At 37.6% G+C, this 24,104-nt stretch overlaps 1 protein-coding gene across 6 annotated transcripts in view; it reads left to right on the forward strand.

Annotated features, from left to right (window-relative positions):
* The window catches only part of lrriq1 (leucine-rich repeats and IQ motif containing 1), a 48,002-nt gene that overhangs the window by 7,218 nt on the left and 16,680 nt on the right, over positions 1–24,104 (forward strand). For 2 of the 6 annotated variants that reach the window (XM_089116390.1, XM_039650413.2), the window contains exons 1-18: positions 5,790–6,508; positions 7,064–7,178; positions 7,297–7,397; positions 7,711–7,804; positions 7,977–8,197; positions 8,275–8,346; positions 10,735–12,012; positions 12,102–12,254; positions 12,531–12,681; positions 13,140–13,333; positions 13,811–13,938; positions 14,187–14,260; positions 15,462–15,555; positions 18,049–18,219; positions 21,114–21,425; positions 21,724–21,892; positions 22,433–22,552; positions 23,151–23,240. In XM_089116390.1, the coding sequence (XP_088972516.1) occupies positions 6,398–6,508; positions 7,064–7,178; positions 7,297–7,397; positions 7,711–7,804; positions 7,977–8,197; positions 8,275–8,346; positions 10,735–12,012; positions 12,102–12,254; positions 12,531–12,681; positions 13,140–13,333; positions 13,811–13,938; positions 14,187–14,260; positions 15,462–15,555; positions 18,049–18,219; positions 21,114–21,425; positions 21,724–21,892; positions 22,433–22,552; positions 23,151–23,240 (3,648 nt within the window). In that variant the 5' untranslated portion in view covers positions 5,790–6,397. Of the gene's footprint in view, positions 1–5,782; positions 6,509–7,063; positions 7,179–7,296; positions 7,398–7,710; positions 7,805–7,976; positions 8,198–8,274; positions 8,347–10,734; positions 12,013–12,101; positions 12,255–12,530; positions 12,682–13,139; positions 13,334–13,810; positions 13,939–14,186; positions 14,261–15,461; positions 15,556–18,048; positions 18,220–21,113; positions 21,426–21,723; positions 21,893–22,432; positions 22,553–23,150; positions 23,241–24,104 lie in introns of those variants that run through there. The other 4 variants (XM_089116391.1, XM_039650411.2, XM_089116392.1 and 1 more) reach the window with 3 other exon arrangements.

Consider the following 24,104-nt stretch of genomic DNA (forward strand, 5'->3'; position numbering starts at 1 on the left):
AGGACGGTAAGCAGCTTTCCCCTGAGTGAATTAGCATTTAATACACTCTGACACCTTTCACATACCATTGAATCCCACCCATACTGCAGTTACTTTTATCCTGATGAAAAAAGATGGATAATACTCTCCCCTCTGCTTTTTCTTGGTCCCTTTATCTTTATCTCCCTCTGTCTGGTACCCTTTTATTATATCTAAACTGTCCCGAGATGGAATTAAAGTGGGAATTGGAGTGGACAGCAGTGCCTTCAGAAGATCTTGGAGATGCTTGACATTGAGAGGATTAATTTCAATGTGGTCTTGAAAGTCTTCTTTCTCAAGAAAATATTTATGTGTCATTGGGTTCAACTTAGTCACGGGATAATCAGAGGTTTTGGGAATCCTTTAAGGAATGAAACCAAAAGGAATTGTCATAGACAAAACAAACAAAAAAAAGATTTGATATCAATAGGTTCACTTTGGGAACTGCAAAAAAATTCCATTAATATTATTATTAAAATATATTAACAGTATTTTTTCTTTATGCTGTAGTACAAACAACATAATCAATACTAAAACACTGGGTGTGTTCACACTTGTTGTTCGGTTCGCTTGGTTTGTTCAGTCCGGACCAAAAAACAACAACATTAAACGCAAAAACATCGTCATTTTGCGTCATAATAAGCAAGTCACATTTCATTGAAAAGTGTAGAGACTACAAAGACATTAGCTCATTATTAGGGGTGGGACCCACTCACCCTGCAGGCCTATAACAGATCAGTGGGTGGGACTGAAATCGATATCCGCCATCTTGTTTTTGGAAGCTAAGCTAACAAGCGCCGTCCTCTCGCGCCGCTCTCACGTCCCTCGTCCTGCTCGCCACAGCCAACTAACTAGAAATTTTGCGTGAAATGAATTTCAAACTCTGATGTCAGCTAACGTTAGCCTTGTTGACGAAAGAATGATTTCTCTGATGTGCGCGCAGTTCCGGATTAGTGGGTGTGGCTTGTGGAGCTGTCCATCGTGCTGCATTGTGGGTGTTGTAGTCTTTCATACAAATGCACCCTTCAGTTATTTTCTCTGGTCATTGTCTTTTCTTGGTCAAGAGGGCACCAAATTCAAAAATTCTTTTACATTTCCAATAAATATATGATCCACTTTCAATAAACATTAATGTTGAAATGGGTGAAATGCTCCTTTAAGCCAGTGTTTCCCAACCCTGTTCCTGGCGGCACACCAACACTGCATGTATTCTTTGTCTCCCTAATCAAACACACCCGATTCAACCCATCAGCATTAACCCATCTGATTATGAGCTGATGAGTTGAATCAGGTGTGTTTGATAAGGGAGACAAAGGCGGTTCCTCAAAACCAAGAATGCAAAGAACGGACTTGTGTTCTTGGGAAGAAAGCTCTTGCTAGTTGTTCTTGGAAGAACGAACTCACGAGGTGACGAGCACACCGAACGCTGCTGACAGTTTGAGACGATGCGTTCTTGCTGGTATTGCGCAATAGTACCCCCGCACAGACGCCGTCTGCAGTGCCCAAACATAAATAGAATTATTATACAGCCAGGCTTTATCGCCCAAGCCTAAGGGATTACTCTACATACACTACAATGTAATGTATATTCATAACAATAAAGCAACACCTGTCTCATTTTAGTTCTGCTTCTGTTGTTTGTTTGTGTACATCACTAGCCAACGGCGGGAAAAAACACCGGTAATATTCGGTAATATTCAGGTAACTTTTGACCTGCCTCTCTGCTTCCCGCTCCTTCCGCGAATGCCGAAATGAATTATGGGATATTTCTGCCGTCAAGTTCACACAAGTTACCAACCGATGCATCCTCGTAAAAATGGGAGTGTCAAGAACACATCCGGGACTTGCCTAAATGCAAACTTGTGTATTGGGACAGTTCTTGGGCTGCGACTGATGACGTTTTACAAGTCCACAAGAACACAAGTGCAGACAAGAAGGCATATTGAGACACGGCCAAAGAATACGTGCAGTGTTGGTGTGCCGCCAGGAACAGGGTTGGGAAACACTGCTTTAAGCGTTGATATTGATGCCTGTACCGAACTGTGATAGGCAACATTGCCACTATGACAAGAAAAAACAGATACACTTGAGCATTCTGTCCTTTTTGATTGCATCTTGTGACATCATGTCTCATTTTTGGTTCGTAAACAGGTCTTTTGTCCCTGTTAATTCGAACCACACCAAGGTTTGTTTGGAAGCGGACAGAGACCCATCTTTTCAAGGTGTGTTTACTTCACATTTGGCATGTTTGGTTCAATTGAAATGAACCCTTGTGCGATTACTCTAGTGCGGTTCATTAGTGTGAACGCTGCCATCTGAACCCTGGTGCGCACCAAACAAGCAGACCGAGATTGAGATCGCTTGGTTTGTTTGGTGCGGACAAATAATTCAAAAAGCCTAGTCCTGGTCCTCTTAGCGTTCAGGTTGGCATTACAACAAACTAAAGGCATAGGAATACGTTCACAATCTGATTGGTTGGCTTTTATTATTACGTGCTGGTCTAAACGTGCCCTTTGTATGTGCGTAGCCTATACATATGATGGTACTACCAGCTGAGAACTCGTGAAGAGCTTATCAAATTTGTAAAGGAGTCAAAACAGAGGCAGGAATCCCTCGGTCACACACAAACAAAGATATGCTGCGTTAACAGGTGGTTCTGATGCCTGTACGGGCGACACGCAGCAAAAAAAAAAAAAAAAAAACTGGCATGAATGAGCTTTCTGTCCTTTTAAGGGTCACATCTCGGGACATCATGTCCTGTTTTTGGTTTAATAATGCTTTGGTCTGTGTTGCATTCATATTTAATTCGAACCGCACCAGATTTATTTTGGAAGAGGACTGAGAAACATCTTTTCAGCGACCTCGGCTCTCTTGTTTGATGCGCACCAGAGTTCAGATGGCAGCATTCAGACTTCAAATGAACTGCACTAACAGAGCAATCGCACCAGGGATTGTTTTAATCGAACCAAGCCTGGTGTGGTACGAATGAAATATGAATGTAACACGGACCAAAGACATGTAAACAAACCAAAAATGGGTCATTATGTCACAAGGCGTGACCTAAAAAGAAAGAAAGCTCTACCTGATTTTTTTCTCTTCATAGTTGCGATCTTGCCCACCACAGTTCAGTACAGGCATCAGAACCGCTTCTTCTCACAGCACATCTTCGTTTGTATGTGTGATGGGGATTCTTGTGTCTGTTTTGTCTTCTTTACACATTTTTAAGCTCTTTCCAAGTTAGGCTATACCCATATAAAACGGGCACGTTTAGCCCAGCACACAGGATTGTTTTGGATGTTTGGTATCCCTGCCTTTAGGTTCGGTGTCAAAAAATGCCAATCTGAAGTTTGCCAAGCGGACCAAGCAAAGTGACCCAAACTACAGGTGTGAACACCCAAATAATTTACAAATATATGTCTATGCATCATTTTTAAAGCTACACTGTGTGATTTTTACCCCCATCTAGCGGTGAAAAGGTATATGACCATCCAGTGAATATTAGTTTCTGTTCCTCTCAATTCCGATTTCGTTTTAACTTCTACGGTGGCCAATGTAGTCCAAGATTAACATGGCTTCCAGTTCGACCTCGTCCATGAGTGTTAACTGAAACATAAACGCGAAAGGCGAAGCTTGAATTAACGGGCATGTCCCGCTTTGGCTTATGTACTTTCAAGATGTAGGGGCAACATGGCGACCGACATTAGAACCCCTTACCCGTATGTATTTTCAATGGCATATTATACACTCACGAGAATACTTTATTACTTGAACGAAGTAAATATACATTAATGAGGAAATATATTTTTGAAAGAACTAAGTGTTTTTAGCTAAGAATAAACTAAAAGAGTTACACAGTGTAGCTTTAAGGTTTTGGTTTTTAATCAATATTCTGAAATCATTTTTATATTTTCAGTTCTCATTTTAATTTAAAAGTAGCTGTTGTAAATTTTGGTGTAATATGGTAGTGGCAGTTTCTCTAGGCAGCTGATGAGGTTGTGGGGTGTGACAGCATCCATCTGGGCAGAACACAAATTAATTTAGAATCATAGGGCGGATCTTACATTTATTGAAGTAAAACATAATAAATTCAATGTGTCTGTCACTTGCTTAGAAGAGAAGATGAAAGAACTATCCTCAACTGAACAGAGCTGCTCAGACTGTTAAACTGGAGATAGAGAGCAAGAAAAAAAGACATGATTGGTAGGAAAGCAGTTGGTAGGAAAGATTGTGTTGACAGTTTGTGTTTTAGGATGCTTGAGCTCAAGAAAATTAAAAACGAGGTGGCTTCGGAAGGATTATTTGACTGTTGGTTGAATAAAAATCAAAGAACTCTTAACCAACTCTTAACCAACAAGGTTTATGATAGTAGCCTATAAGGAAGAATCTATAGCAACTTGGAGCTGAAGCCACCTTTTATCCAACAAGCTCTTTCTCTCTCTCTGTCGCCCACTCTGAAAGAATGAATGGAAACAATTAGCTTGAAGAGCAATGACCAGATAAAAGCAACAGACCAGTAACAGAAAACCCTTTACAGTACAAACACAGGAACACTGTCCAAACTTGAGCTCTGTTCGGAGCTGAGCAGGCTTTGACTGTCCTAATCTGCAGTGTAAATCTGCAGGCACTGCCTGTCTAGTCCCTGTCTGGGTTCCATACTCTCAGACAAAAGCTCCGGACACTTGCCCACTAACAAAGGGGTCGATGCCACTCTCCGCTAATTAAAGCAGACAAGGCTTGCTGATGGGGCCTTTTTGAGCAATTGAACATGGTGAATGCTTCTCCGGGATCTGATGAAACACGGGACAGTTGGTTTGACTTCAAAAGCAGACTCCTGCAGCCACTCAGAGGATATGATCAAAATCAGTGTCCGGTTTCTAGAATAAAATGTATTTGAATGCTTTGGATAAGAGCAACTGCATGCCAAATGAATGAATTTAAACAAAAAAAAAAAAACACAATCTGTCTTGACTTAGTTGGTCAATAGACCCTGCAAAAGTAGGCTACAATTTAGACCCAGCTAACACGAACATTATCAGAACCTATCTAACATTCTGGCATGGTTCTTCCTCTCTTCTTTCTCAAAGTTCTCTTTAACATTACTACCAAAACATTTGCGCAAAAATGTTAATTATCATTTATGGTACAATGTTTTGAAACATTTTAGTTAGATGTTAATCTGTTTTTTAATGTTACTACACACTTTAATGTTACTTGTGACAAATAAAGATATTTCTAATGAAATTGAGCGATGTCTATCCGTCAATTGACAGCTACGACTTCAATAGGCTACAACTTTGACACTTCAAAAAGTGTATAAAGAGATCGCAAAAACTAATGGTTCACTCCAAACTGAAAAGACACGAAAGAGACACGATCACTGTATGACAAACAGATTGAATTTAGGCTTTTTATTCGAACATAAACAGAAGGTCAACCGAACTTGATTGATACTCTAGAACAAACCTCATTGGTTCTTACAGAAGCTCAAACATGCTGCGTAACACATGAGAATGAACCTCATTTGATCTTGTGGAAGCTCAATCTGCATTGGTTCCCTTGCACAACAAGAGAACATGCTTGAGCTTCAGGTTATCACAAATGATGTGAGTTGATGAATGTTTATCTGAATGAAATCCTAAATGAAATATGTTGACTGCATAAAGTGATCGTGTCTCTTCATTTGAATAAACCACTCAATTCATACTCAATTCATAGGCGTCAACGTGTATGGCTCTGGCATAGCTGACATTGAAGGGACAGCAATCGCTCAGATTTCATTAAAAGTATCTTTTTTTGTGTTTTGAAGATAAACAAAGTCTTACAGGTTTGAAACGAGACGTGAGTGAGTAAACGATGACAGAATGTCAATTTTATAATATAGAATTTTTTGGTGAATTATCTCTTTAATGAATTATGTTGCCACTAGGGGGCGCCATATATATGTATGACAAATAATGTGTGCTGGAAATGTTGAATGTTCCCATATAATAGCTTCCCAGTTCTTGTTCAAACAGATGTTAATTATTAACAATACGTTTACATTAAAATATAATCCTGAACTTATTAAAAAGCATTCCGACAATAGTAGATAAGTTCTCTTCATGAAGTTTGTCCTTCTTGCCACTCTGTACTTTGTTGTCCATAGCAACTGCGGTGGGGCTAAGCTACAAACATGAGGAAAACAGAGTAACAGGTGCTGTGCAACACTGTCAGGAAAATAAACTGTTTGTTAAATACTTACGAGATGCTTGCCTATCATCATTATTAATATTGTGCTGTTGTTAAGATTTTACAATGATATAGTTTACTTTAACTACAAATCTGCGAGTTTGCTGTTGCTTCGTGATAAACTCGGTAGGAACTCATTAATAGCCCGGTAATGGACAACATCGAACAGGCAATAGATGAGGAGTTGATGAAATTGTACCTCGATCCTTCTGAAAATTATTCAGAGTCAGAAGATGACATCTTTACTGTTTTGGATGGAAATGTAAGTGGCTTATTTGAAAATGTTGTAATGCATTTGTTAAAACTCTAACTAACAGTACTTATTTTGAATTTAGTCGACTTTCCAACATTACAACCCACTTTATTATGAAAACTTTGATAATTTAAAGTTATATTTAATATATGAAGAGTTCATATGCAAAAGCCTCTAAATGCCATTTGAAATTTTCTTCTTTAATGATGATTTTTATCAAACTTGTATATTTAAGTTCAGTAATTTCACTTAAATAACAATTAATAGGTAATTATCATTGCCATTTAAGTGAAATCACTGAACTTAAATATACAAGCTTGATAAAAATTATCATTCTAGAAGAAAATTTCAAATGGCACTTAGAGGCTTTTGCATCTGAACTCTTCATATATTGGTGAAGCAAACAATTATGGGTTAAAACAAACATAACATGCACATGGAATATGGTAATCTATTCCACTTTTGTGACATTAAGAAGATATAAATATAGGTCACGTAGTTTATCCAAAAAGATGTATGTTTACCCAATTTACTCCACCTGTCCTTCCATACCTGTTTGCACAGAAGCTGCATGAAAGTCAAGATAGGCTGCCTGACTCAGTACTCGCATATGTTGAAGCTTCAAGAAATCGAATGAGTGCCTTTGAACAATCAACCCTTGAAGATGTTGAAGAAAAGGGTGAGAAGCATTTTAAAAGATCAGATTGAAATTCTGAATTAAAACATCTTAAAGTTTATTATTATAGACTGCTTACTTGAGGTACTGCAGTGTTTTTCCCTTTTCTGGTTCCCCATAGATTTGTCAAGCCAAGAGCATTCTCACCTAAATCACAAAGATAATCCTACAACTAAACCAGCTTCAGATTTTATAGAAGACTCAATAAAGTGGAAAAAGAAAGTGAGTCATGGTTATTTGTTTGTGGTTAAATGGAAATGGGATTATTGTCCCATCTGAGTCATCGCAGAGGAAAGGAGTCTCTGTGTTTTGTCCTTAACTTAACCTTTAATTTAGTTTGTCCCTCACAGTAGCAAATGATCTGTTACATATCCCAGTTTTGTTTATGTTCAGTCAATATGAATTTAGGATGTACATTCTCAGTCCTCAGACATGCAGCATACTTATGATGTACAAACATACATCAGATGACGTATTGCATAAATCCTATTTTGTTAGTTCATGAATATTATAAAAATGCACATGTTTTTGTCAGGTAATCTCTGAATTAGAGGAACAAGTTGGACTTCTAAAAGACGTTGAGCCACGGAATGCCCAGCAGGATATTCCAAACATGTCGTGGATGGAAGGTGCATTTTCTCAAATGATGTGGTTAGATGGGCCTGCATTTTAAGTTTATTACACGCTTGTAAAAAAACTAGGTTAACACTGCTGTTAAATCTGCACACATATCTTCAATGGTTTTGTAGATTGCTTATTATGTCTTTATTGTCACCGAATTGTACCTTACTTTGTTTTTAGATGTAAGTGAGTGTGATACATTGACTGAGATTGAATTGCAACTTAGTCTTGAGTGGAAAGAATTAGAGAAAAGACTCAAAGAGGAAGAGGAGCAGAAATTATCTGCACAGGAGGTAGAAAGACTGCTGCATTTGAACTTGGAAAGAGAAGAAGAAGAAATGAGGAAGAGAAGACTGATGGAGTTTGAGGAGGAGCTGAGGAAGATGGAGGAGGCCACTCAGGTAGGACTGTCTAACACTTTTTTTTTAATAAAATGTTGATTGAATAACAAAATCTACATTCTGTATGCCAATAACAGATTCAAAATCCTGGAGTTAAAAACGAAGTTAACCACGCAGAAGATCTTCAACTGCAAATGGATAAACATCAGGTGAGTTTAATTTGCCTACGATTGTTGAAGATGCTATTTGATAAATGTGGCAAAAGCCAAAAATTAAAACATTTCCATACAGTATGTAATATAAAAATAAATAGTTGTTAATATATGAATGAACTGAGTTGGTGTATTATGTAAAAACACACAAACGAGTAGGGCTGTCAAACGATTAATCGCATACAAAAATAAAAGTTTGTGTTTACACTGTGTTTAATTATTTTGTATATATATATATATATATATATATATAAATACACACACATGCATGTATATTTAATAAAAAATATTATTTATATATTAAATATTTATATTTAATATAAATCTATATACAGTATGCACATGAAAATATTTCTTAAATATATACAAGCATGTGTGTGTATTTTATATATAAAATCATTTTAATCAGTGCACCCACATATGTAAACACAAACTTTTATTTTGGATGCGATTAATCGCGATTAATCGTTTGACAGCCCTACAAACGAGACAATTTGTTGAGTGTATATGTCAAGTCAAGTCACCTTTATTTATACAGCACTTTATACAATGCAGATTGTTTCAAAGTAGCTTTGATAGCGATAGCAGGGAAATGATTCAATGATGCAAACAGAGTTAATTTCGGCTGTACATTAGCTCTAAAGGACAACAGTGTCATTGTTCAGCTGAAGTCAGTTCAGTGTTGATTCAGTTCCGTTGTAAATATCAATTATTAAATGAGTTCATTTAATCTATAAAGCAGTTCTCCAGAAAACAGTGATGTCATCATCCAAGGCTTTATTTCTCAAAAGCATAGTGAGCTAAGTTAAAGAGACCATTGGTGGGAATGGCTTTACAATCTACATAGATCTAATATCAGTGTGGATTCCATTCGTCTTACGATGGAAGAAGTACATCGGGTGTTATGGGAAGCATTCCTGGTTCTGGTTGACCTCTGGGGCTGCTTTGCATCCTCTGGCACTGGAAACCTGCTGCATGTTGAAGGCAAGATGGATTAATTTAAGTATCAGGAGAAAACGTCATGCCGTCAATGAGGAAGCTGAAGCTTGGCCGTCATTGGACCTTCCGACAGGACAATGATCCCAAGCATACTTCAAATTGCACCAAGACTTGGTTGCAGAAGAAGTTCTGGAAGATTCTACTGTGGTCATCACAGTCACCTGACTTGAGCCCCATGCAAAATCTCCTGAGGAATGGGCTAATATTCCTCAGAAAAGCTGCCAGAAGCTGGTGTCTGGTTATACATCTGGTTATTGCAGTCATAACAGCGTAAAGGTGTTCTATTCATTTTTAAAGATGCTTGTCCTAAAGGGGTTGAATAATTTTGAGACAGCAGAAGTCATTAAAAGTTGCATTTTCAGTTGAATTTGGGGAAACCACTTAAAACATTTGTGGTGTTGAGCTATTTCAATTAGTTTTGTTTGATCTGTTCATTGCAAAAAGCTAAAAGTTTGTAAATTTTGCCAATAAACCTGATTTGCAATGAGGGTCCACAGGCCAATTTATTAGGTACATCTGATCAACTGCTCGTTAATGCAAATATCTAATCAACCAATCAGATAGCAGCAACTCTATGCATTTAGCAATGTAGAAATTGAGCATGATGGTAGTTGAACAAATCAGATGCTGTGTAGCAATGAAACTCAGATTCACTTCTCATCAGTGCAATTCAATTCACTCTTTTTCCAAAGATATAAGAGATTGGTGAATGTGAAATGTGTTAAAATGTTGCTAAATTAGTTCAAGTGAAAATTGTGTAGTTTATATATTTGATCATATAGGTATACAGAGACTTCAAAAGCTCACATGTAATCATTTTTAAAGCTTTATCTGTCGATTCCAAATCATATTATCTTTACAATTTAATTCAATTCTTAGTAATAATTGTAAAATTTCTTGTTTAGATATACATTAATTAGCTATATAAATAATCATAAAATTATTATAATAGATGATAATTGTTTAAAGTCAGACAGTTTTGTCTTAATTAGTATTATTATTATTTTTTATTATGTAGTGACCTTTAATTTGGAGCGAGAGAAACTGGAAGAATGACTCTTTTTTTTTTTTTCTGCCAGACATGCGTCACTTTACTCACAGCTGATTGGTCCAATTTCAGTTTGAACACCACTAAAAGCCAAGCCACTTTCATGGCTTAAAACCAAAACCCAGGTTTGGCACAAACTAAACTGAAATATACCTGACTATCCACCTAAACCGGCTTCATCGTATAGACCTATGGTCAAGATTGTGTGCTAAAGTTCAAACTGAGCATCAGAATGGGGAACAAACGTATATGTGTATATATACATGTTTATATATATATACCAGTTTTTATATATAAAAAACCTTGTGTACCAGTCAAGGTTTTTTGTTTAATTTCAGAACTTAATCAGGAAACTGGAGGGGCAGATTGAGGAGGAGAAACAGGCTTTTGAGGAGGCTCAGGAGGAGGAAAGAAGGAGAACTCAGAAGCTTCACTGCAGAGCAGCTACAAAGATCCAAGCTGCCCTCAGAGGAGCATTAGCTCGTCGCTGGAGCAAAAAAGAGCTGAGGAGAAAGAGAGAGGAGGAGAAAAGATATGAAGAGGAAAAGAGAGAATGGGAGAAGATGAAGAAGGAGAAGGAGGAGGAGAGAAAAAGAATCGAGGAGGACGAGCGAGCACAGAGGGAGGAAATGGAGAGACGGAGAGCAGATTATGAAAGAGCAAAAGAACAAGATCGCCATCGTCTGGAGAGAGAGCAAAGACTTGAACAACAGAGGAGGAAAGAGGAAGAAGATAAGAAGAGGCGAGAAATGAAGAGGAAGGAGGAAAAGAACAACATTACACAAAGTGTAATAGATGATTGCAGAAGACAGGAAGTGGATACACACAGGAAGAACAAAGAAAAAGAGAGAACAGAAGTGGAAACGAGTAGCCAAGTGGAGAATGAATTTAAAAGAGAGGAAAATAAGATCAAAGGTAATGAGGCAATTGTGAGAAAAATAGAAGATAATAATGAAATAATAAGACATGCGAAGAACATGAAAAACACATTGGATGATGACAGGGACGCAATGAAAAAACAGGACAAACCTGAAGGGAGAAGCACAGAAGACACAGAAACATTACATGATATGAGACCACAAACAAAGAGTGATAAAGACAGAATAAAGAGCCATGAAGTAAAGAAAAAAGTTGAGCTTGATTCTCAGATAAATCTCTCACAATCAAGAAAAAGCTTTAAATTGACCGAAAGCTCCCCAGAATCCCACATAAATGCACATCAAGGTCTTTCCAATGACCTTGGCATTAGTTTAATTGGTTCCTCAAGTGTTGAAGCGACTCCGAGCGTAGATACAGACTTGACTAAGCCGACTTCTGATTTGAATGCTGTAGCACCTGAAATGAACACTAGAGGACATCAAAATACTACAGATACTGAGCTTAAGGACCAAGAATCAGTTTCAGTATGTCTGCCTGACAGCACAGAGCAGAAGCGACTGGCCTGGATGATGAGCTGCACTCCTTGGTCCAAACTATCATTGCAGAATAAAAGGAAAGTGTCTTCGGCACAACAACAGTCCCAAAAAAGAGTGCCAAGAAGAAAAAGAGTACCCAGTTTGCCCCCTCTGTCTGTCAACGCTATTCTCAAAACAGGAACTTGGAGCTCTCTCAAACAGGTAGAAATGAAAATCCATTTCCTGGCTGAGATATGTCTTATACAGTATGGTCCTGCTGACTTTATTGTCATTTTGTTGGTAAAACTCAGGTTACGACAGTGATGCTGGAAGACCTGCCGGGTTGTAGCCTGTCTACACTGTCCGAGTGTAACAACCTGCAGACTTTGACCCTTAGACGCTGTGGACTCACATCCTTGGATGGATTGAACCAGTGCGCTCAGATCAGATACGTTGATGTACAAGTAAGAAAGAACAAACTATCAGTGCAATGCAGTCCATTATTATTTTACACCTTTCAAGTGTCATAGATAATCACAGTATATATTACTGTTCAAAAATGTTTTTTTAAAGTTGCTTATACCAAGGCTGCATTTATTTGATCAAAAATCTTCAGTGTCACATGATGCTCCATAAATCATTCTAATTTGCTGCTATAGTGCTCAACAAACATTATTAATATTATTGTATGTTATTCATGTAATTATTGTAATGTATGTACCATTGTTTCTCACATTTAGGAGAACTCAATTACCCATGTGGATTGTGGAGGTCTGGTCAACCTTCAGGTCCTCCTGCTGGGCAAGAACCAGCTGATGAACACACACGGTTTTGATGGAGCTGAAAATCTGCAAATTCTTCAGCTCTCACACAACAACATCTCTCGTATCAGTGAGTATGTTCACTAGAACTGACATTAAGCTTTATGTAGTATATTTATTTTTCATTGCATTACTAAAGAAAGAGAAGCTGACTGTTGGTTGCTATCTGGATCTCGACTGAATTAGCTTGGACAATTAATTGTTGTCATTGTCCAGAAGAGGGCATCATTGCTCCAGTTTGGTGACTTCAAATGGCCTTTTGCCCTTATTCTCCTTGCATAAATAAATCTTGATGTCTCATTTCTGAGTAAATAGCCTCATATTGAATAAATATGAATAAATGTATCATAAATAAGAGGATAAATGCAGTTTAAAGGTATTTGCTGTCAGCATTAGATGATGTCCTGCCAATGCTGCCTTTTTATATTAGATTATCCTTTGGCTGGTATTAGATATTGTCACCATGGCCAAGAATTATCCTCATACACTCCCCCACTCCCTCTGAATGATATATGTATGCTTTCTTAGGTGGTTTAGGACCCCTGAAAATGCTTCTGCGATTATCGGTGGACCATAACCAGCTGCTCAGCACGAGAGGTTTGAAGGAAATTTATACCCTTCTGCATCTGGACTGTTCGTACAACCACCTATGTCACGTTGAGGGTTTGGAGAATTGCGCTCTTCTTAACACACTGGACCTCAGGGGAAACAGTCTGACTGAGGTAAATCTTACACAACCAAAGAAACAAACTAAGTAAGAAGTAATATGAAGATCGTATTGATATTCACATTTTTCCATTACTTTGTTGTTTTGTTAGTAATTCTGAACTGTTTAATGTTCTTACTCTAATTAGCCCAACTGAAATCATAGACTTTAACCACTTACAATTTATAAAGAGAATTTATATTTCCAGCTCAGTGTCCAGAAAATGCGTAATTTGACTTGTTCATTGTGTTCATTACATGAAACCACTATACTTTATACTGAAATCCTATGTTGCTGTCACTTTAATTGAATTACCGTTATCTGTTTTGCTTAATGTGTGGATATTAGTCATGTTAGGGATGAGGCTTGATCCACCCATCTCTGGTGATGGGTACGTGTTCATTGTTGGAACATAAAATATGTCTTTCTGTGTGATCAAGTGGTCAAGAAGGAATTGTTGTTGTTGTTGTTTTTTTTCTGGCTTATGGCATAGCTGCCTGTCCTGCAAAACCATGTTCTTTTGAGGGACCTTTACCTGGATGACAATCTTATATCTTCCATTCTTGATCTGGGATCTTATTGGCTACCTTTGCTCCAAAACCTGTCTGTGGCCCAGAACAGGTAGGCCTCAATGGAGAATGGTTGTTTGTTGATCAAGACCTATTAAGTTGCCTACCTACTCATTGGTTTTCAGTGTCTTCATTTTTCGAACATAACACACTGTTTCACTGTTAAATCCTACTTAAAGGTGAAGTCTTTGCCATGTTTAAATACATTCTTAGGTAAAAATGTAATAGAAAAATGTACAAATGTACAGTGCTAAGATGTTTTATTGTTTAAAATGATGGCTCACTTTTCTCTTTCTTTAGTATAACTCGTTTAATTCCATTCTTGGACTTGGTGTCTCTGAGGACACTGGATGCCAGTAATAACTGTCTGTCAGGTGAGCTTACAAAGAAGGGTGAGTCGACACGACTCGACTCTGGTATCTGTTATGGGGTCTTTATTCTTGACAATGATAACCTATGTAACGGACAAATAATAGTTTTGTCTTATTTATCCTTAAAAATATACTCCACGTTTTTTGGAAATAGGCTCATTTTACAACTCCCCCAGAGTTAAAAAGTTGTGTTTTTACAGTTTTCTAATCCATTCAGCCGATTTTCTGATATTTAGAAGAATATCAGTAACCAGAGACTAGTTTCTGGTCTCATTGACTTCCATAGTATATTTTTTTCCTACTATGGAAGTCAATGAGAGCAGAAACTGTCTGGTTACTGATATTCTTCTAAATATCAGAAAATCGGCTGAATGGATTCGAAAACGGTAAAACCCAACTGTTTAACTCCGAGGGAGTTGTAAAATGAGCCTGTTTACAAAAAAGTGGAGCATCCCTTTAAAGTGATAGTTCACCCAAAAATGAAAATTCTGTCATTTACTCACCTTTATGACATGTACTGTATGCTGTTTCTTTTTTCAAAGTCTTTTCTTCACATATAACTACAGAATTTTTAAACTTGGAATATAGCGCAAGTCACATGGAACGCTTATAGTGCTCGTCTCTATAAATTGTTGTTATATTAAGTAGATCTGCATTGATTCTGCATGTGACTCTTTTGAAGAATATTTATCAAAATTGACCTTTTCTGTTGCACTGAAAAATAACAACATTTAAATTTTGAATGACATAAGGGTGAGTCAATAATGACATACATTTTTAGTGAACTGTACTTTAAAGTACCATTGTGGAAAGCAGTTCTGTATATGAAGAGTTCAGATGCAAAAGCCTCTAAATGCCATTTGAAATTTTCTTCTTTAATGATGATTTTTATCAAACTTGTATATTTAAGTTCAGTAATTTCACTTAAATAACAATTAATAGGTAATTATCATTGCCATTTAAGTGAAATCACTGAACTTAAATATACAGGCTTGATAAAAATGATCATTCAAGAAGAAAATTTCAAATGGCACTTAGAGGCTTTTGCATCTGAACTCTTCATATACTAATTTACAGAAATGTTTAATTATAGTATCTTGGTGTTTTCATTCAGTCCAAAATGGCTAACATTTGAAATTGCAGTAAAATTATAACCATTTCTTAGAGTATTTCTGAGGTGGGACACTGTTCTGACCCTTTTTAGACTTGCAGAACGTTTGTCGGAATCTTCAGAAATGCACCAGTCTCCAAGAACTTAACCTGACTGGTTGCCCACTACAGCAGGAAAACAACTGGAGGTAGGTGTGATCCAAGGACCCGGTTTAGGACTTTTTACATTGACTATTAAGATTAGTTTCTCTGTTTCTTAATGTTACTTGCAACTACTAAGCCAAAGTGCATATTTGTTGTTGAGAGGAAATATTAGTATATACTGTAGGAGTTGAAATGTGGTTCCTCCTTTTATTATGGAGAGATTTATCTTGGATTGGGCAGAAGCTGTCATGTGTGCATTCCAGCAAAAGTCACTAAAAAATTCTTAATTGTCCGAGAATGTGAAACTAATGTGAACAGGGACATTGACTGGAAGTGCACCAAATGTTTAAAGCAGAATAAACATTCTTCTTTACCGCTGAGCTTCCGGCCCATATCACTGCACCAGCCATTGTATCTGTGTCCGCTATTGGATTACCCAGTGACATCTGTACGCACGTGGACTTAAGTGCTCGTAATTCTGAAAATATTTGCTCAGAGGGGGAATATTTTTTAAGCAAATGTGCTCCTAAAGTGCAAGCAGTTTGCAGAGAGTTTTTATTGAGCAAATGATATGTTCTTATGTGGTAGAAAAAATGTGTGAGAGACAGAACAAGGAGATCGGGGAAGTATAGAAGCATGTTGGAATTTATTTCTCAAGTACCAATCCAGTTCATTCAGTCAAAATGGAGGAAATAATATCATACATAACAAAGAGGTTCGTTGACTGTCACGGGTTTATTGATGGCAACACAGAATCTTACTTACTAAATTGACTTGCTCCTTAGCCAGCAGTAAAATATTTAGTTGTTCATTTTGTTAGTTAATTTTAAAACTTCATTTACCACATTTTGCATGTGGCTCCCAAGGAGAAATCTGAGGTGAAATATATCTGTTGTGCCTTTACATCTGTTTTATTCTGTAATGACTTATAGCAAGTTCACTCAAGTCAGGCTCAGTATTGTGCTGAACTTTGTCTTACCCTCAATGCCAACAACCGAATTAGACCCAGTGTTTTTCTCGCTCTCCACTAGCCCTTTCATCCCCGTCCAGTGATAACACAGCCTAAATTAAAGCACCAAAGAATATTTCAAAGAAGTACACGGGGCACGAGCGCTCCGAGTCTGGGAGAGCTGACTTTAGCAAGATTAATCAACTGCTGTATGTTTCTTAGTTTACAGGGAAGTTTTCACGAGTAATGAATAGAGTCCTTTTCTTGGTAGTAATAGGAACCTGACGACTGGACACGAGATGGCCAAAAGGAGCATTTGTGTATAATATGACTATTGTAAAAGTGAAGCAGCTGAATATGTCCACTTTAGTTTTAAGTGACATAACAAATGCATAAGCTATTATGATTTCTCAGATATATAACGTAACTTTCTGGTAAATGCTTTTTCATAGCCCTGATTTTAGGTTATGTTGGCTTTTAGCAATGTTTTGACCTATTTGATCCCCTTTTATGAAAAAATCAGCTTGAATAAAATACTTTGTGCTAGTGATAAACCAACAATGCATAGTTTCTTCTCCCATTGCTTACCATCTCTCCTTCAATGTCAATAGGCATAAAAAGAAAAAGAAAAGAAAGTGTTTATCTTTACTGATTTATTATTAATAACTAATATACCACACATAAAAATCTAGTTGTGAACAAATATTTGACTGTTTTGAAGTAAAAAAAAAACCCAACATAGAGCACTTAGTAAAAGTTAAATAGTTTTTCTTTAATATTTTAAATCAATAATATTTAGTATAACAAAAATAAATATATTAATCAAATATAAGATGTATTATGTAAATAATAACTGATGAATGAACAAATAAACAATTAATAAAATAAAATAAGTGACAACAATAATTCTACTGTAATTTCATTGTTATTGGTTATTGCTTTTCTTATACACTCTCGCACATTGAAGACCAATGACCAAAAAAGCAATATATGCTCACTTGAATGGCTGTCACCGGATTGAGGCCAGCGAACCCTTTTTTCACTTCTAATTTAAGCCGGGTTTCCACTTCTAATCCAAAAGGGAGACTCTTACTAAACCTCTTACTCGATGCACAGGCGCTCTGTTGATTCTCTTGAGTCCAGAATGTCAAAACCATTAAATGTTTTATCCCCAGTTCCTAACTGATTTCGTCTGCTCAATGTAAATATTCTCCAATAGAAAGACAATAGAGACGGAGAGAGGGAGGAACTGGAACTAAAATTTACCCGTTACTTTTTTATGGTTGCAGTGGACAGTAAATGTGGTAACCTTGCATCTGAATTACAAATTTTCATAATTGTAAACTCATTGGCCTTTTTTGTGGCACCCTCTTTATTTTTAATCTAGAATATTTTTAGAAGATATAGATTTTTTTATGTTTCTCAATTTTAACCCTTTCTAAGACCGTCTAGCTTTGTTATACATTATAAAATAAACAGTCACCGACAGTTAAACCAATCATTTCAAAGAGCTTTGAGCACATTGTGTGGTCGTTTCTCCTTACATTTTCATCAGGTAAATGTCTTAAATGCCCTTTTTCTCTCTCAGGTCCTTGCTTCTGGAGACAGTGCCTGGTTTGATTAAGTTGAATAATGAGCAGATCGCTGTTGCAGCAGCGTCCCCAAATGGTCCAGAACAGAAGTGGACTTTCCAGGCCTTCTGTCAGGCACAGCAGAAACAGCGAGATTCACTCATCCAGAAGCAAAAGATGGAGATCAGGTAGACAACCAGTATCTGTACCAGTAAATGTCTCTAGAAAGTACCAATAAAAATCCATCTGGTCAAAATGTAATTCCTATAGAATATTATAGCACATAGTTCTATTTGTAAAGTGACTGATACAATATATCAGCAGGTCCACACAAAATCTTTGCCCACAGTTTGACTCCAACAAAGTTCTTTACATTCCCTACCCCTTGTGTTTATTAAATATTTTGGATAATTTGTCTATGCTTTCATCTACTAATTTGAATGAGCTTCTCTCAGCTTCACGTAATACTTTTTACAAATTAACAAAAAATATTGCTTTTATCCCTGGTTGCTAATCACAAATTATATAAGGTGAAGTATGAACCAGGACTGTTTTAAAACTTCTATTGAAGTCTCAACTATGAAAAATTCATATAACAGTTCATTTATATTTAATAATATTTTAACTGTAGGTAAACTACATAGTTTATGCAGAGGTTTTTTTGTAGAGGATCTGAAATCCAGGCCTAAAATAGGGCTAAAATAAATAATTATTATATAAATGCGGTATGGCAGAGAAAACTTAAACTGAGCATTTCATTATTTTTAAAATCTTGTGCTATTGCTGTAAAAATGTAGCATTTGTTAATTTTGGCATCAGTGTTAATTATTTCTTTGAGCTCATACATGGTGAATATCAACAAAAAATTACACTTTCACTTCTGTCATACAAAAGCCGCCTTAGACGCTGCTGCAGACCACCAGCAAATAAAGCAGAACACTCACCATGTTTCATAAAGCATGATTGGCAGAAGTCTGTGTGTCCTGTGGTTCAAGCTGAGGTCTCTCATAGCTTGGAGGACTTTAGAGAATCCCCCCCAAACCCTTCCGCCGCACACTCTGCACAAAGGGTCTTTTGCACACCCGTGGGGACCGCTGCAGACGTTTAACATCTGACCTGACCCAGTGTCAGTCCCCAGCTTTGGCAAGGTGAAGACTTTGCCGTCTAACCACGATACAATGGTAAACCAATGCCCGTGTTGATTAGAGTGACAGACTGAACTGGGGGATTCATTTAATGTCATCAAACCACAGTGATAAAATGGAATTCATGACAGTGATTTCTAAATAGGAATGTTGTGTCACTGCAAAAGCTGTGTTAGTTCTTCAAAATAAAAAATAAAAAATCTATTTTTTTTCTCTGAGGTAATTTCAGTTGTCAGTAAGTAGGGGAACTGTGTAAGGTCTAGGATTGTATTTATTTTCCTTGGCATGCTTTTTACAGCTTTGTAATAATGTTTGGCTTTCAGAATGTCCATTGCTGACTGTATATGCAATTTGACATTAATTTGTTTTAATGAGGTAATAAAATTAGCCACATCTCTGCGCTTGTGCTGTATTTGAACATGTTTCGACAGTAGTTTTGTTTCCCAGTACAAATGTACATTGCGTTGGACTCTTGGATGGATCTTTTTACGGCTCTATTCTGGACTGAAGTGTGTGTTGGAGGGTTGGGTGCCCCCTTAACCGTGTCAGAGGATTAGAATAGCAGGGACTCAATAGTGACAGAGCTGGTTTCTGATGTTGACAGCTGAGACTGGCTCAGGGGTCAGGGGCAGGAGGGGCGAACTAGCCATGGCTAATAGAGTAATTAAAGGGGTATTGAGACACCTTTGTAGAAACTTCCTGAAACACTTCATTATAGTTTTACATCCCTCAAGAAATGTCTAATTCATATGTTAAAGGCTAGTTTAAATCTTCATCAAGATGTTGGTAAAACATTATATACGTTTTCATTTAAGATTACTTAACTGCATTAGTTACCATGAACTAATAATGAAAAGTACTTTTAAAGCATTTATTAATCTTAGTTGAATGTTAATTTCAACATTTACTAATATTATAATATTAAAATCAAAATCTGAACTAATCTAACATGAACTAGCCTAACAATGAACTGTTGTACTTTTATTGACTAACATTGACAAAGATGAATAAATACTGTAATACATGTATTGCTCATTGTTAGTTAATATTAGTTAATGAATAATGGAATCGTATGTTATCTAATAGGACCAAGATTTACTTTTTCCGTAAAATACTTTTACACATAATGCAATTTTGCCTTAAAAAATGCTGTCATGTGCAAGATTCTGTAAAAACACTAGAAGTACAAGTAAAAGTACTGCAGTCAGATACTGTATCTACTCGAGTAAAAGTAATGAAGTACTTGTTTTTAAAAGTACTTGAGAATCAAGAGTACAAGAGTACATTTTCTAAATATTGCCTTACTAGTGCTTACATTTATGGACAGAAACGTCCTACATGGAGTTATGAAAAATGTTAATGTCAATACCTTGGAGAATGTAAAAGGAATTGAAAGTAAAATCAAGTCATTTTCATCTTTTTACCATGTTGCTTTAACATTTAAGAAAAATTCAGAAAATTGAAATAGTCTGGCGAGGTGTGACCACGGGTCGCCACATTCCCGGGATGGACCTGCTGCGTCTTTATCCATAGATTAGTCCATGGTTTCGTCTCTTATCTCAATCTGACCATGGAGTTGACTTTTTGCGAAAAGCTGAAGGTGATTGCTGATAGGCTGTCCCAGTCAGTGGCGCCTGGACAATCCAATCACTTTTGAGAGGGAAACAACAAATTGAGGGTTTCCGAGATTTTTCTTATTTCCAATTTTTTTTTAGAAGTAGAAATTGAGTGGAGTAAAGAGTACAATATTTCCCTCTCAAATGTACTTGAGTAAAGTCACGAGTACTCCCTAAAAAAGATACTCGAGTAAAGTACAGATTCCTCAAAATTCTACTTAAGAACTGTACTCAAGTAAATGTACTCCGATACTGTCCGGCTCTGTTCCTATTCCTAATACATAAAATTTGTGTATTTTTTTTCTCACGTTTTTCACACAGTTCTACGCCCTCGCTACATGACGCCCAGCTTCTTGCCATTGGTCACCAACCAGACCTGTTCAGATTGGCAGTGGACCAGCGTTACGCCCATGAATACGGTGACAGTTGTGTCACTGAAGATTTTGCACTGGCCACAGCGGCTTGCGGTCGTTCACGTAGGTTTTCTGAAGCATCTTTTTCACGGGGACAAAGTCCAGAGACGCAACCTCGACATACAGCAGATTGGCAGAATTCTGACCTTGAGCTTCGGTCTGCTGACTGCACGGAGACGCAAAGTGAGAAGGAATGTGTTCAGGCACTGAACCTTAAAATGTATGACTCTCACACACAATATTTATCTTACTTTGTCACAGTAACGTTTACAGCAATTATTATCTGTTTGTAGAAAGCATCTCCCATGATTTGAAGGTACATTTAATTTTAGCTGAAGGTAATCAAAATAAAGCTCATCTTTAAGTCATTCATATGACATCGGAACCCTGCTGGGTCTCTCTCTCCAGATGTTTTAGCGCAGATGAATCATCCAAAGCTTGAGTTCAGTGACATTCATTTAGTCTCTCATGACCTTGGTGAGTCATCAGATAAAATTGTCTTCTGCGCTATCACTCAGAGAGGCAGCTGTGGTGATCCAGCGACGCTGGCGGAGGAGATGCGTATTGCGGAGACGTGAGGGCCTCCCAGGCTTAATTGAAAGAACTAACACAAAATCAAGTCTTCATAAGGTGGAAGATACCTGCATTGAGAGGCCTGAGAGGGAACGGGCTGCTGTTGTTATTCAGGTGAGACTCACAAAAATTCCTGTTCATTTTGGTTGTTTGATCTACAGCATCATATCTCTGGAAACGTGTTTTCCATGCCTCCTTTTATGAATGCAATAAATAACTTGAATAAAATTAAATCATCTTCATTACACCTATTACTGCCAAGGTCTTGTTTTGAGTCGGTAGGTAGTGCTTTTGAAAAACAGGCTTTTCCTTTCACATGTAACTTCTAAGGGATATTTTCTCTCTCTCTTTGTGTTTAATGAGTCTCTGAGGACACAAACCGAGAGAATAAAATGATTAATCAGATTCCAACGTGTCGCTGGAGTGGGAGCGCTAGGGTTCTGATCTGTTAAGTCTTTTTTTCCCCACGGGGAATACGCAGATTTAAAGGCATCCCGGTGTTACATTTGTCTTACAAAGCCAAAGTCACAGAAAGTTCAAACTGCAGACCTCGGGGCAATTAAACAGAGGTTAACATGTTTTATCTTCCTAATGGGATAACACACAATATTTATGCTCGCTTGTGATTCATGACTGTGTGTATTGCCCCTGCAGGCTGTGTGGAGAGGCTGTGTTCTGCGGAAAAGACTGGCCCGTGCTCTAGCTGCCGCTCAGATCACAGAGAGCGATGAGGACTTTGAAGAGGTGGACATGGAAGAGTTCACTTTTGATGAGGTATGAGCAGATGCGTGGTGCTCCTGCCATTACGGTGAAGTCGGCAGACAGATAGCCTGGGCCACTGCGCTGACAGTCCTTTAACTAGCGCTCGTAGCCTAGAGGCGGGAGGCTGTCAGCAGTGATTAGGTATTGAAAAAGAGCAGTCAATGAGCGAGAAATAGCGGAAGGAAAACCTTGTTTCTTTTTCTTATGTCACCTGCTATTTTCAGCCTGTTTGCATCACGTTTACACAAATTAACATTGGCTTAACCTATGAATTACGCCAAGTGAGCTCATCTGTGTAGCTTATTAGGAGATTTATTATAGCGTATTATGATGTCATGTTAAATTGATCTGTATTATTGGTCTACATCTGAAATTTCTGAAGTTTTTCATAAGTTGGCTATTCAATTTCTGGGGGGGGGGGGGTGTAAATCTGTTTTAAAGTAGATATATTCTCAAGTGTTTGTCACACATGAAACGGGTTCAGTGCTTTTAACTTAATGTGATCTGCTACTTGCTTTGAAGGCATAATGAAAAAATCAAGATGCACTTTATTAACTATGCAAATCCAATCAGATGCCTCTTTTTAACTTTTTGTGCGTTTTATAAATAGAAAATGCAGGAGAAAGACTGGATAACCCTGCATTCCTATTCTTCACCGGCCAGAATGATGCCATTTTCGGAACAACTGCCATTGCCAAAGGTAACAGCCCTAGGAACCCTCCTTCTGTCTGTGGGCCGGCACAATCAGAGTCTCTCTGGGTGATTAAGTGCCGAATTTATTGCCTCCAAAAACACAATTACTTTCTGGGCCGCCTCAAACTTCCTTCTCGTCAGCAGATGTCATTTTTCAGCACGGTGCTTTGTCTCCTGCGGTTTCTTTTCTTTAGCAAGAGCTGGCCTTTTCTATCACGGTAGCAGCGCTGTGATGTGATGCAGCTGCTGCTGTGGAGATGTAGAGATTGTTGAATGCACTTCAATGTTCTTAACCAAGATGAACACTGAGCTGCAGAAATATTATCTTTGCTTAAATAAAAGAATTGAAAGTCCACATCAAGAAAGCGTTTGGCCCCTATCATACACCTGTGTTTTTTGCTAGTTTCAGCCCGACACGGTTATCATTTTTACGTCATGAGTCACGTTAATTAAATAGCAAATGTATTTGTGCCCATTTGTGCATCCATAGGCGTGCTGGTCTGAAGACGATTTGTGTTTGAAGGCAACTGAAATAGACTGCGCCATTGACTAACTTAAACCTGGTCTGAAGTCAATAGCGCAATACGTTTTTTAAAGAGCATTTTAGTAATGTGCACCTATAGGCGGGTCTAGCTTACACTTTATCCCGTAGATGGTCTACTTGCAAATTCTGCCATGTAAATAGCGAATCTGCCAATGGCGCGAGGCTGTGAGCGCAACTGGCTCTATAAATGGGAATGGGAGATGGTACCCTGATTGATTTATTGCACGTTATGCCCAAAACACAACCATAACTTATTAATATGGACAACCCTTTTAGACCATGTGCCAGTCGCACCGACCATTTTTTCTGTCGTTAAACTAGCAAAAG

The sequence above is a fragment of the Pimephales promelas genome, chromosome 10, assembly GCF_988280905.1.
Source record: "Pimephales promelas chromosome 10, fPimPro1.hap1.1, whole genome shotgun sequence".
Classification (NCBI taxonomy): Eukaryota; Metazoa; Chordata; class Actinopteri; order Cypriniformes; family Leuciscidae; genus Pimephales; species Pimephales promelas.